This window comes from Phoxinus phoxinus (genome assembly GCF_949152265.1).
Source record: "Phoxinus phoxinus genome assembly, chromosome: 15".
In the NCBI taxonomy this organism is placed as follows: domain Eukaryota; kingdom Metazoa; phylum Chordata; class Actinopteri; order Cypriniformes; family Leuciscidae; genus Phoxinus; species Phoxinus phoxinus.
Genome location: NC_136890.1, coordinates 11,991,946 through 12,006,939, shown reverse-complemented (window position 1 = coordinate 12,006,939; position 14,994 = coordinate 11,991,946). Strand labels below are relative to the sequence as shown.

The window sequence follows — 14,994 nt, the reverse complement described above, 5'->3', positions numbered from 1 at the left end:
GCTATACATTTTATAGTCAATTATATACATGCATGCAGTAAAACTCTGTGTATATGCTTATGTATTTATGTGCATATCAGTCTAAACAAACAGATAGATAGAGGGGATAGTGCATGACCCCAAGAAATATAATCAACCTGTTAATTTATAACTTTTCATCAAGATAATATTTATCACTTGTAAATGTATGTACTTCATATTTCACAGTTTTTGACCTGTTAACTGTTTAACTTTAGTCCTTTATTATCTTTTGAGGGAGGTTTTGCTAATTGAGAAATACAGATTCTGTGCTCAAAATACAAAAAAAGCTTGTTAATATATATAAATGAAGTAAAAGGCCTCTTAAGTGAACTTAAATAGAGTATATATCCATGACTTTCATGACAAAACACTTTTAAAAAGAAAACATAATATTGTCAAATTAAACGTTTGACCTCGAAATACATTTTAAATCATTGATTTAATAATGTTTTGTCATGCTCTAAAGAAGTTGTAATCTATATGCCTAGGACTCTGGGTCCGGATGAATCAGCTCAAATGATCCATAGGGAATTTTAATAACTAATCATGAATATGATTAATATTTTGCATATTTCAGTTACATTAAATTGTCGAAAGTGAAGGTGGATTATATGAATATATGAATAATCAATCACAACGAATTATAATTCCTCATTCATATATCAATAATCTTACTTAACTTCGATTATGAGATAATCTTTAAGGGAAATTAATGTAATTATCAAATCGTTGTTCGTCCGGCGACCAACCGTCAGATTAAGTGATTAATTTCTCAATAAAATTATCCTTTCTTATAAACTCCAAGAAACATTAATTTTCTGGCCGTGAACATTAATTTTCCTGTGTTTATAGAATTAAAACTAGTAAACAATAAGAGCTCTGGCAGCTCTTGGATCTTTTAATCTCATTGACATTTGTGGTTTTACGAGCGTTTTTTCACAGACACAGTCTTGAATATATTGTTTTAATAAATGCAAACTACAGAATATAACGGATTACACATATTGATTATAGTTTTGTACATATCTTACATGTGGACAAACAAGACGAATAACAGATGAGAGAGATAAAGAGAGAGAGAGAGATTATTCTGCTTTAAGCTGGTGCTATTTAGCAGTAGTAACGCACACCTCGCACGCGCGGGGAGCGATTTACAGAGGTTTTTGGTCGTGCGTTTGAGAGAGAGAGTAAGAGGGAGAGAATGAGATCGAGGGCCGGGGCGCGCTCGATTTGAATGCGGAACAGAGAGAGAGAGATAAAGAGAGGATGAGAGAGAGAGAGAAAATGGTCACGTGTGACCATAGAACAGCAAACATCACAGACCTTTGAGAGAGACATCAATCAAAACACCTTAAAACATTAAAACTCGTAGAGCTTGATACTTGCGAAGTTCGTTTGTGTGGAGCTGTGCTCAGCCTGCGCGTGTTCTTGGAGCAGAGTGCGCGCGCTCGTGCTGAGGCGTGCGTGCTTGTTGCCAGAGCAAGCTGTTCGCGGGAGTTTTTGAAGAAGGTCTCTTTGGAAGGGAAATTGCTGAAGGAATTCAGGCTTCGTTCGTTCGACTCGTAGGTGGCAACGAACAAAGGAGAATTTAAAAAGGAAACAAAAAAACACTTTATAAAGGAAATAAAAGAGTGGAGGGAACTCCTGGAAGGAGTTCCAGGATCGGAGACTTTACATGACCAGGTCGGGTAGTAAGAGCAGGAAGGGGTAGGGCAGGAAGAGCGTTTGGCTTTTAAGGAATGTAAGGATAACGCCTTCTCCTGGTGGATGGTCCAATCACCTTCAGTGATTTGAGAGCGGGAGACTTTTCCTTTGTCTTGTCACGACCCCAGTCTGTGTAGTTTATGACAGAGCTCCAGTCATTTCTATGACTGGCAAGAATTCATATCGAAATAATCATACCATTGCAGTCTATTATCGAGATTCAACTCCGTTAGATTTAGAGAATTACAAAGGTACGAAACACATCATATTAACATTGATAGGAATACAACATTTGATTATTATGCATTAGTATAGACATTTAAAAGTTTAATTAATACATGCTATAATTGTAAACTAAACCCAAATCTGTCACGACACATAAATAGCAACACAGAATGCATTTGGTAATGTTTTAAATATGATTCGTTCAACGAAAAGTCTCTTGTGTGTGTGTGCTCCAGTCTCAACGGAATGTGTGAGTGTCACGTTACATGTCTCTTTGTGTGTGTGTGTGTTGTAATGGAGAAAGAGACAACGCTCTCATCTGGTCACACAACGAATGAAGTGTATTAGAGAGTCATTGTTGCTACAAAGTACACTTATTTTGATGTGTTGACTAACATACAAAAGCACATTTTAATATTTTTTTTTACATGTACCAACTTGCAATTGGCAAATGTGTAATTATAAATATGTCTAAATACATGACATGCAATTTTCAATATAAATGACATTAAAGTATGTTTTAGTTTACTGCCCATTATTGCTTGTCAGTACATTCAGCAATAAACTTAACCATATTTAATGGAAGTAATTATGAAATTACATATAGAAAATGTGGGCCAAAAAGCACTCTAAAGTTAAGCTAACTGCATTTAAATATTAATTTAATTGCATTTAACATGCAATTAGGAATCCAAAAACATTACATTCAGTTTGCAGTATTTTGTTTTTAAAGTATAATATTTATCTTTTTGAAAGTATTCAGAAGTTTACCTCTTTTTCACCAGGGTAATTTAAAATGTATTAATGGAAAATTAGAAATGGTATATAGAAATATTTATGAATCATATATATTTTTTTACAAATACATACATTTAATCAAAATCAAGCATATATTTTGATACACACATGAACCATATCCCGTCAAATATTAATATAAGATATCTAAAAAAATAAGCTACAGAGTGCTCAATACTAAAGTCCATAATGTTTTATGGTCTAGTCCAACATTGAGATTCATTCCTCTTACTTAATGCTCTTGTCAAACATCAGTCATTTTCAAGTGCTGCTTTTTTCAGTCAACATCAGTTTTGTTTGTGTCTCTGAGAACGCAAGACCATACATCCTGCGGCCCGTTTACGTAGTTGTAATCTGGAGGAACGTCAAAGAAGAGCTCATCATCAAAGCATTTCTCATCACTGGGGGAAGCCAGATACGGTAGTTTGAGAACAACCCCAGTCAGCAAACCGCCCACCGCCGAAACAGCAATGGTCCCGAACACGGCGGCCACCTGAAAGAGCGCCTGTTCCTGAGCGCTCCGACCCAATCCCGCTTCCAGGTCCGGGATAAACACCTGCAACTCCGCTAGCAGAGGGTCTCCCTCCGGAGGAGCCCGATGAGAGAAGGTCTGGTAGAGGCTGGGGCCGTACGTTTCCTCGGTCGCCACCAGGATGCCGCAGATTCCTGCTAGACTGGAAATGAGTCCCGTTAGACCGTGCAGGTTGTGTATGCCACACTGATCCTGCAACCGCAGCCGGTGCGCCAGGAACGGGCTTAGGTATTTGTACCCCAGCATGCACGCGATGCATCCCACGATCCCCAGCACAAAAGCAGCGGCCGGTGAAATCATCATGTCCACCGAGGCCCCAACCGTTACACCACCGGCCAACGTTACGTTCTGCACGTCGGCCATGCTGATCTTGCCATTCTTGCTGAGCATGCTGGACAGGGCGAAGGCCGTGATCGTGGAGGCACTGAGACCTATGAACGTGTGCAGGACGGCTCGGTGTTGGTCGTCACCCTTGAAGGTCAGCGCTGAGTTGAAAGAGGGCCAGAACACCCAGAGGAACAGGGTTCCCATCACAGATAGCAGATCCGACTGGTAACTCGTCGTCTCTTTTGGGTGCCCCTCGTTTAGGCTGGGTCTGTAGAGGACAAAGGTGACACCCAGTCCAAAGTAGCATGCAAAAATGTGGATGAGGATGGAGCCACCAGCGTCGTTGATCTTCAAGTATTTCAGGACGGCCCATTCTGTGACACCAAACACAGGGATCTCGAGCAAGGCCATCACCTATAAACAATACACAATATGTAGTTTGAAGATGTAAAATATGTAAAAATGACTCATCTTGCTGACAAAAGTGTGACACAATTGAGCATCCCAAAACCTAGTGTGCGGCATAGGCTTCATATAGGTTCAATGCAAAATGTTATCATATTTTTAATTAGGATGCATAATTTAAGCAAATTCTAAGGCAGCATCACATGTATCTATTGCGGTGAATGTAATCCCAGAATGCATTGCGCCAAGCTTAGTGAAAAAAAAGAAGTATTCAACCTATAATGTGAAATATCAATAAAATAGTTGTGTAAATACAAAAATTATGAATTCGCCCCACATTTGTGTGTGTGCTATGGATTCATTATCATGCGTTTACTTATCATTGTGAAAAATTTGTGCACTTAAAATAATATTTAAAAAACAACAACTGTATTTACGGATGATACAATTTTAATGAAATAAAAGGCCATAGTGTGATTGCAACACTTTAGTTTAGGGTCCAATTCTCAACTAGTTGCTGATTAGCATGCTACTAGGATATTGGCTGTTTATTAGTTCTTATAAAGCACGTATTAATGCCTTATTCTGCATTCCTACCAATATAACAACTACCTTACTAACTATGAATAAGCCGTAATTAGGAGTTTATTGAGGCAAAAGTCATTGTTAATAGGAATATAATAGTGAAAATTGGACCCTAATAAAGTGTGACCACAAGTTCCAGTAGAATATTTACACTTGCTACACTGTAAAAAAATATTTTCATGATTTGTTATCACAACTTTTTATCTTTTGTCAAATCAACTTCGATAACTGATATGATGAAGACAATATACTATCTTGATTTTCTGTTTATTAAACGATTCTTCTTCATTGTATTAACTCAAAAATTTTTTTACTTCAACTCAAACTTGCTTTTTTAAGTTAAACCAACATTTTTTTACAGTGTACATTCAGAAACATGTAAAATACAAATGTAAAATGACATAGATGTAAGTCTTATTTAAGTGGATCAAAACACTAAAGTTTAGTTTTAAAGCTTATGCACCTTTATTTTTAACATTCAACCAATATAAATCCATTACATTCTGTTCATGCATACGTTTATCTTTAAAATAATATTATTTCCACAATAGCCTACTTTTTAATAGTGCTCTTCTTTTGCACAAGTGTTGCAACATGTTAACAGTTTATCTCGCACAGAGATGCTGCCTAGGGAACTCCCAAAGGATGCTGCTTTAGAAGGAAGATGATTTGGGCAGTATGCAGTGAACTTATAGAAACTATTTCAAGAGTTTTTGATGCGTGGCAGATCTTTATCACACACATAAAACAGGTGAATGTCTCCTTTTACTTTTTGTGAATGAATATATAATATAATGTGAATGTTCACCACATCTTTCCACTGTATCTTTTTAGTGAAATCAAGTGTTGCGATGGACAATGGAACATGTTGCAATATCTAATATCAAACCACCTACTGCAAAAATGATAAACTTACCAGCAGTTGCACAGGGCTCGTCTTTCCCAGCACTGCTCCAAACGAAATCAGCACAACAGCGCAGGCGAACTCAGCATTGATCAGATTCAGCACACTGAGATGAATCTTCCCATCATGGTAAAACTGAAAGAAGCCCTGGACCAGAATGGCCCACTGAATGGTAAATGTGGCGATTAGGAAGTTAAACACCATCCCACCGAAACCATAGCGCCGGAAAAAGGCCAGAAGGCAGCCGAATCCAAGAAATATCATCACCTGAATGTCAGCAAAAAATGGATAGTTCTGATACAATGAATTCTCCATGGGCCGTGTCTGGTTGTTCTGTAAAAGTGCATTAGCTTGATCATCGTACGTCACAAAGAAAGCGTAGAGGACCACAAGCATGACCTCCAGTGCAAAGATGAGTGCAGGGAGCCGCACACGCAAACTTGTAGACTTATTCTTCATTTTGACTGTAACTGAGCACAGAGCCAGCTGCAGTCCTGCCTCCCTTCTCTTCCAGTGACACTTATTTATTTTATCTACTGTAACTTGATAAGCAGAGTGCTTTCCATTGGCTAAAACATGAAGTTACATCATCCACATGCTGCTCAGGCAAAGGGAAATCCAGCTGCACTTTGTCCTTAGTAATAACCATTACCAGGATTTAATTACTCAGCAGTTTTTAAACTTCAACAAAGGGTATGGTGTAGACTCGGTTTAAGTCATCATATCACAAAAGAGTGAGAGATAGGATGAGAAAGGAACAAAGAAACTCATTAACATGTTTATTGCAAAGATCAGTGGCACAATCAGTGACAGAGCCATGAAGCTCACTGCTGAGTTCAGACTCGGAGTAATGCACTTTCAACAGGGTTTCACATTATTGTTTCCTAATAGTGTTGATAACACAGTACAAAAAGATAAGCTCATTTGCATTTAAATGTGCAAAAGTGCCTAATTTGGAAAATGTAATCAGTGAGTGTTTATTTTAAATCTTGTTAAACTTCAAGGAACGTCTTGTAAAGCTTTCGATTGATAGATAGATAGATAGAATTAAGCTCGATTTTTGCTGTTGCTCACTGACATTTTCTTCATGCTGTAGTTTTTTTATGTGACCGCTATTAGAACAAACAGCACCTCTCTATGTCTGTATTATTCTGAAGAGTAGATTATATTCTGTGAATGTAAAATGCAAGAAGTCCTTGAGACTATTTTGTGGGACACATTGATCTAAACATATTGATCAGCGATGGACCCTTTTCAGACTGTGATGACGTGTTTCCATGGGTATTTAACGTCATGAATCTAGCAAAGTATTTTAAAATATACATATATATATATGTATATATATATATATATATATATATATATATATATATATTTATAAATAATGTTTTTTATTTATAAAAGCTGCTCCGAGGGTGTTTCAAATACAACAGCTGAGGGAGTGACGGCAAATTTAATATACATTTCTGTCCATGTGTTTTTCCCTCTTTTGGAGAGTCATAGAAAAGCTATTGCGGACTCTTTCTTTTTCTACTATGATGACTTCCGCTTCTGAGAAATATAAAAAGCATCCGTACATTTCAGCCTTGTTTTGACATTTAGTAGATGCCTAACAACTTAGATTGCTTTCATATATTCTGCATTCTTTTTCTTTCTTAGAAATGAGTTCCCTGGGAATCGAACCCATGACCTTGGCTAATGCCAAGCTCCAGTGTTTGAGCTTACAGGAACACTCTGAAATTTAGACGAAAGAACTGAAGGATTGCAAACACCACAACTGATAAAACCGAACAAAAGTATGTTTTTTGTTATAGCTGTGCTTTATGTTTAAGGGGGATTTTTTTGTTGTTGTTGTAAAACTGCACATAACTGCCTTTGCCAACAGTTTCAGCCAAACATATTAAATATGTTTTTATCTGGACTTTTTGTATTTGTCTCAACAACATTGTAAAATGTCAACTGAACAAGCACATTAAGGTTACAAGTGCAAATATCCAACCCTGTTGGCGAAGGCTAGTTTGGTTTCACTATCTACGCCAATCATTGATCAGATATTTTAACTTAAACACAAACAGAATACTTGTATTTACATTTTGTGTGAGTAACACCTACAATTACAGTAGATAAAACCCATGGCAAAAGTTGTACAGTAATTTTACCCTTTTATGGCAGGTCTTAAAAGAAAGTCTTAAATTTGATTTTAAAAACTCAAATTCATTGTTTTTTTATATAGTTTAAATAACTGTGGTCTTTACTAAATATGAAAGAGGCTGTCAAATTCATGTAAGAGAAGGTAGAGAAATGTATATTTAAATGTGATGACAATGGATATTTGGAGCTGAATTGAACTTCCCAATGCTGCAGTATACACTCTAAACAAAAATAGTGCTAAATAGCACTAAACATGGTTCATTGGCTTGTAATCATAGGGAACCACTTTAAGTGCCATATAGCACCTCACCTTTGTCAAATGGTGCTATGTAGAACCATAAGAGCACCTTAATTACCCCAAAGAACCACTGAAGAACCGCTGAAGAACCAAACTGGGCTTAACAGGTTCTTAAAATGGCAGTGGTGCTACATTAGCACCATAAGCACAGCAAAGAACCCCTGAAGAACTGCTGAAGAACCACTTGGATTTTTTATCATTCAACACACACACAAAAAATATTTTGTGTATTGGGACGTCCTTGAAAATGAGATGATGCAAAATTTGTTACAAATTTGTTATAAAATGCAACACTGTGACAGAAATGTGATGATAGAAAGGGCCAGTTACAGGTGAAACTCGAAAAATTTGAATATCGTGCAAAAGTTCATTTATTTGAGTAATTCAACTTAAAAGGTGAAACTAATATATTATATAGACTCATCACATGCAAAGTGAGATATTTCAAGCCTTTATTTGTTATATTTTTGATGATTATGCTGTTTCCATGCTGGTGGAATGATCTCCCTACCCTCGTCCGGAATGCAGATTCCCTAACTACATTCAAAAGACAACTGAAAACTCATCTCTTCCGTGAGCACTTGACATACATACATATATATATATATTTAAAAAAAACCCTCTTCCTTTAATCCTCCCTTGTTTGGCTTATGCTACTCTGAGCAATGCCAGAACTTTGTATTTTGAGCACTTCTTGCGTTATTTTTGCCTCTTCACGATGACTCGCTTGCTGCAGTCCTCAGTTGTAAGTCGCTTTGGATAAAAGCGTCTGCTAAATGACTAAATGTAAATGATTATGGCTTACAGAGCTTATGAAAACCCCAAATTCATTAGAATATTGTGAAAAGGTTTTCATAGCTGTAAGCCATAATCAACAAAAAAAAAAAAATCAAAAAATTATAACAAATAAAGGCTTGGAATATATCACTTTGCATGTGATGAGTCTATATAATATATTATTTTAACCTTTTAAGTTGAATTACTGAAATAAATTAACTTTTGCACGATATTCTAATTTTTTGATTTTCACCCAGTGTAATTTTCATGTTCTTGTATTTGAATATGAAACAAATTAAAGCAAATATTAAACATTGAGGAAAAGACATCAAGTAACATTTCATTATTTATTTAGTTTAAGTTGAGGACTGTCCCTGTGTTATCCTGAATATTCTGATTAAAAAATGTTTTGATAAAAACATTACATTTCTGTGGAGAACATTCTCACTCAAGAATCCACATCACACTTTATATGAGAAGAAACGCCCACTGATTTCTTTCGCTCACAAATGAAAACACAATAAATAGTTGTAATAAACGACTTGAACTTTATTGCATTTTGTGCAGACAAGTCTATAAAATGGTCCAGAGAAACCATTATTCATAGAACATAGAAGCTTTTGACAAGATAAAACAATAATTTAAGATATAGTTTAAATATATTTTCATATAACACAATTGAGACACAATGTTCTATTTATTTTTAAAATATTAAACTTGCATGGACACACAAATTAAACAGCTAGGCTAGGCTAAGATAACTATAATGTGTCATATATTTACAAAAGCAACTGCCACGGTTTAACCTCTCTTTTTCCAATAAAGTGATATGTCACAGAGTCATATACGTAAAGAAACCGAAACACTTCACCCTTTTCCCTCCGTTACAGTCACGCTCACAAACATGCACCATTTTGACTCGTCGTGAGAACCGAAGCAGAAAACAGAAAACACATCACTAATCAGGATCACTGTCTTTGGATCTACACTGACTACCATACAAAAAAAAAAAAAAGAAAAAGCATCAAATTGCCCTCCTATGGAGAAAGTGGAAATGTCGGCTGTGTAGAAATGCTCTTGCACACACTGTTGGGAAAGTTTCAGAAGTATCAGAAGATGTACGGTGCCATTAGAAAATCAGAATCAGTGCTTAAAAAATTGGAGGTGAGGTTGGAGATTTTCGGTTAAAACACCAACATGCTGAGACGGGTATCAGGAGCACTGAATGGATGATGAAGAACTTCTCCTGCCAATCTAAAGTAACTGCGCAAAGCCCCTTCTGTCTGGTACATCCCAACATGACAGGATATCTCTTCGCATTGATTAACTTGCTCAAGTCTGGCTAAATAGCCCATTCTATATGAGTCAGCATTCTCATATATTGCATTTGAACACATTTTCATACACGCCGCTTCAGCGGTTCACTCGGAAATAATCATTAGCACCTTCTGAAACACCTGCAATTTCAAATTCAGTTCGCTGGTTATCTTATAAGCCCTGTTATTCAACTAGTAAACTGCGTTATACCAGTATAGATTGCAACAGTGCCCAGTGCCGCCCACTTTTTCAGCACCGTTGGTTCCGGAAGTATTTGTTTCTCCATTCATATGTCCCATAGCCGGGATTTCAAAAAAGTCTTTATTAAAGCGTTATAAGCCAAGAACCAAGCCAACCAGCTATGAGGTAAATCATAACAGTACAAACTTTGATTTGAAGCAAAAAACGTATTTGAAAATTGGACAAAAAAAATAGAATGTGCACTTAACCGCTTCAGTGAGGGAAAGAACTACAATCCCATGACGCATTGCGAACAGCATCATCAAATTAAAAATGATGGAGAAATTTAAACCTATGCATTTAAAAATTGTAGATTTTTTAAATATATACACATGTATATATAAACAATATATTTTAAGTTTATTGCAAAATATGCATATACATTGAAATATGTGAATATTTTTAGTGTAGGGAGACAACTCGATTACATCATTCGTCATGACGTAATCTCTGATTGGTGAAATTTTCTGCACAGGATCATGGGTAATGTAGTTTTTTCACCACGAATTTAAACGCGATTATTTTTAAACTAAGTTGAAATAAAGCGGGCTGATGGCTTCAACAGAAATACATGCTATCAATTATCAACCTCGAAGCTCACAGAAAGGCTATCTATAAAGATTTATCAGTACAAATCAATTTCCCTATGGATAAAATGAACGGAGTTTTTACTTCTGGAACCAGACTGTTGCAATCTATACCATTACTGCAGGTTAGTTACACGTCAACATTGCATAAAAAACATCATGATTCTTCTATAAGCATTCTAAGGGCACATTCACACAGAGCGCTATTTTTCAATGTAAACGCGTACTAGACAAACGTCTTTAACCATTGCGCTCGCTTCTCGCGTTGTCGCGTCTTGCGCATGAAACGCCATTCTAATAATCATCTCTAGACCTTGCACTATTTTTGTTCTACTGACTTTTTAAAAAAAAAACTCTGAGGGGCCATTCAAACAGAACGAGTTTTTCCATTTCACACCTCAACTTTTCCATCGTTTTTCGATGTAAAGACGTGCTAGACGGATGCGTTTGACCGCTGCGCTCGTGTCTTTTGCCCGTTCTAATAACGTGGCGCTCAAGTTAAAACGAGTTCAACTTTTTCAAAAAAACACGTCTCTAGAACTTGGGTCTTTTTTCTGCTCCACTTTTTAACAGCAAAAACTAATTCTGTGAGAACCGGCCCTAAATGTGTTTACTTCAGGTTCCCTTCAGGAGTGCTCCACAGCGAGGACATGAAATAAGAATAAAAACACCAACAAATGAGATTGAATGTAGATATGTGAGAAAGAAACAGGAACTTTGATTTTTTTCACAGTGCTTATTTCTAGTTATGCTTTGGCCAATTTGGGGTGACTTTAGAGTTTACCGCCCCTTTCAAGGGAAGATAAGGAACGACATGCTATACGACACAAAGTTTATGACACTTCTTTATGTCTTCAGCCTTGGGGAAGGATAAGACGAATCTGATAAAATCTGATATCGAAAAGCCCTTTGCATCGATGTGAATTCAATTCAGATAGTCTATGCTCCATGATGAACGGGACTTCAGACATCATTGTCATCCGCAGAGAAAAGCCTCTGTTATCCGACAGCCAATATGGCTTAATCACGACATTGTCCCGGTATGTTTTTCTTCGGTATGCATGACTTTAAATAATGTGGAAAGTTCTCATAAAACTGCAAGTCACCCTGGCAGATACGGAAGCTCTGATTTCAATCTATAATACCTATACCACTATAAACAATTCAGTAGAAAGTCATTTTAGATCCTCAAAGAACTCACTAAACCGTAATTGCATAGGACTCCAAAGAAGCCAAACTCGTCTTTTTGTGTTGTAAATTCTAACGTACGGTACAGCAATGCAAAAGTTCCTTTCAGATAAGATTATCATTTTAGAACAGAAGCAATAAACTTGGAAGAATTATGATAGGTATAGCACTTATTACGTACTTTTGCAATTTCTGTTTCGGATAAAAAAAAGATCAGTTGAGCATAACTAGAATACTGATAAAGAAAATGTACTTAGCTATAATTCAAATGCTTAAAATTTTGCAAACAAGTTAAAGATCACTTCTATGAACTTATAGACCACAACCTTTACACACTACCTTTCTACTACAAGTGTGAACTTTGACGTGACAACATATGAGGAAAGATGAGGTATGTTTGAATAGTATAAGGACAGACTGGCGGTGACATTTCGAGTCGGTTTGCCTGTCTTTGAGTTGTAACCCTGTAAAACATTTTTTATTTTATGTCATTCAATTATTTAACTAATTTGGGTGTCTGAATGTAAATACACTTTCGATTTAAATGCAAAAAACATCTATAAATATTGCATTTTTTTATTTCGTTTTTTTTTTTTTACCCCCCTCAGTCTTATGTTTTGGGGGGAGCGCAATATATATTTACATTTGAATGAAGGTAGCAGCAAACTCAGCACATTTTGATTTTTAAAGTTTAAAACATACATTTAGTTATTTTCCTTTTTAGGTCTCACAGTTACACAAGACGATAGTTTACTAGTCTATTCAGTAATCGAATATATTTTTTTTCATCATTGCAATTTTACAAAAAAATAAAATAGTTCTTTAGATAAATGTTTTTAATATCTTCTATTACTACCACACATGAACTAAATAATATGCTCGTGCTCGTGAATTGAACAGTCCGCATCAGTCGCTCACAGATGCTGCTTAAATGTAGCAAATTAGTGTCGTCTTTACAAATGTAAAAATAAACGAAAATGTCAGACATTCATGACAAACATTAGACATGAGTTTAAAATACTATGCAGTTAAAATATGCTTTTGTTCACAAATTTGATTGGGTGAAAAAGGATGATTTCATTAGAATAAAACTGCATCTGGTTTACAAAGTAATTGGCAATGTCAGACACATGATACTGTATGTTATTATGATGCCGTGACCCAGCACTGTCCTTTTCTATATGAAAATGCAAAGATTGGTTCGTTTTTTTGATACAAATGTTTTTCCTCTCATATGGCACGGTTTATATTTTGTGATTTGGCAAGAGATGTACATATACCATGTTTTCCCATGATTACAATCGATCAAAAATTGCTGAATGAATAAATAATTTTCTTTGTAAATAAATATTTGAAATATAAATACTAATCCTTTTCTATTTACATTCCCTTAAGATATATGTAATTCTACTATTAAATGCGATTATTCAGGATTATATATCTTTATGGAATATTTGAACTGTGTATGGGTTTTCAATTCTGTTTAGACTCTCTCCACAGTATGTACACGTGTGTAACTGAGCAATATATAATTCATGTCTGCTGATGATATTTTTCCATTTCATGGATCAAGTGAACATATTTGGGAAAGGAACATATCCATCAACCCTCCAATATTATAAAATCTACTCCAGTACAAACACACACACATACACATACACACACACACACACACACGCGTGGTCCAGCCCTCTCATATCGTACAGTATATGACTCTTAAAAGGCTGATGTAGTCAGAGGACATGCAGATGGTCAAGGGCAAAGCTGATAGTCATTGATCCAGTAGTGCTTACATTAAACACTGGCTCACATTAAACCCTGGTCAATTCTGTCCTTGGTGTAAAAACACACCTCAGACAATTACGTTGTACACTGGAAGACTTGTTTTCAACAAAGAAAGATTCCACTCTATTTACCCTATGATGAACAATAAAACAATGGAGTGATGGTAAAGGAACAAAATATAAAGCCTAAAGGGGCAATCACACTAGATTTTGAGATTCATTCACTTGACAGAATGACGATATGTGTATTTTCATCTTTTGCTGCATACTAATAATTTGAGTCTTTGAGCTGCCTATTCAAATGGCTATACAATGTTTGACCAATAGAGGTTTTAAAGGGGTCATGACATGATAAATCAAATTTTAATTTGACATGTAAGAGGTCTTTGTACCATTAAAAGATCCTGCAATTTTCATAGCTTAGAATGTCCTCCTCATTATAAACAAATTGAACTATTTATGTAATTCCAAAAAGCTCCAAAAACAGCTTGTTCTGATATTGGGATCCGTGCAAACATTTGCATATGACTGCCTCCAGAGCAAGACATCGACCAATAGTTTTACATCATTGTGCCATAGGCACCGCCCACTAGCATTCAGTCGCTTAACTGCGGACATTTGCCCTGGATGTGAGCGTCCCGTCAAAAGCCAATAGAACCCATTATAATCACTGCCGCTGTCATTATAATCACAGACTTCAGAAGGATCAGTGTCGGAAACACGTGGATGGTTTATTTTAATGGTATCGTAGGACTATATGTTTGTTCTGAGCATTTATTTTGTAAACGAGGCACGGCGTAATGGAGAGTTCGCAAAGAAACTTTCATTGACAGATGAAGCAATCAGCTGTATTGAATCTGATAGCAGCTCTATCACAAACCGGAAGAAAATTACTTCATAACGCGTTGTCTATAAATGTTTCAAAACACTAACCTACGTGCAATAGCGAGTGGGAGTTAATACCGTTTCCTATGCAATGACGTTAGCCAATCAGAACAGAGTGGTCGTTTACTGACAAGTTTTAAAGGAGCCGCCCCTTAAAAACCGATCATTTCAGACAGAGGGTCAGAATGAGGGTTGAATATATATATATATATATATATATTAATTATATATATATATATGCAAAAATAACTTTGTTAACATTATAATTG

General features: G+C 36.0%; 1 protein-coding gene across 1 annotated transcript; it reads right to left on the bottom strand.

Annotated features, from left to right (window-relative positions):
• Window positions 1–2,809: 2,809 nt before the first annotated feature.
• rh50 (Rh50-like protein) lies at window positions 2,810–6,060 on the bottom strand. The gene is made up of 2 exons (XM_079637550.1): window positions 5,511–6,060; window positions 2,810–4,018 (listed from the first exon to the last, which is right to left on the bottom strand). Exons 1-2 carry the CDS (start codon window positions 5,955–5,957, stop codon window positions 3,023–3,025), a joined length of 1,443 nt encoding a protein of 480 aa, XP_079493676.1. The 5' UTR covers window positions 5,958–6,060; the 3' UTR covers window positions 2,810–3,022.
• Between the last annotated feature and the right edge of the window lie 8,934 nt (window positions 6,061–14,994).

What these genes read in the sequence shown, in the direction of transcription:
- rh50 (XM_079637550.1), bottom strand. Translation starts at nt 5,957, where the DNA reads ATGAAGAATAAGTCTACAAGTTTGCGTGTGCGGCTCCCTGCACTCATC. An exon ending in CGAGCCCTGTGCAACTGCTG is followed by an intron (nt 4,019 to 5,510) that starts GTAAGTTTATCA and finishes TATTGTTTATAG; the next exon opens with GTGATGGCCTTGCTCGAGAT.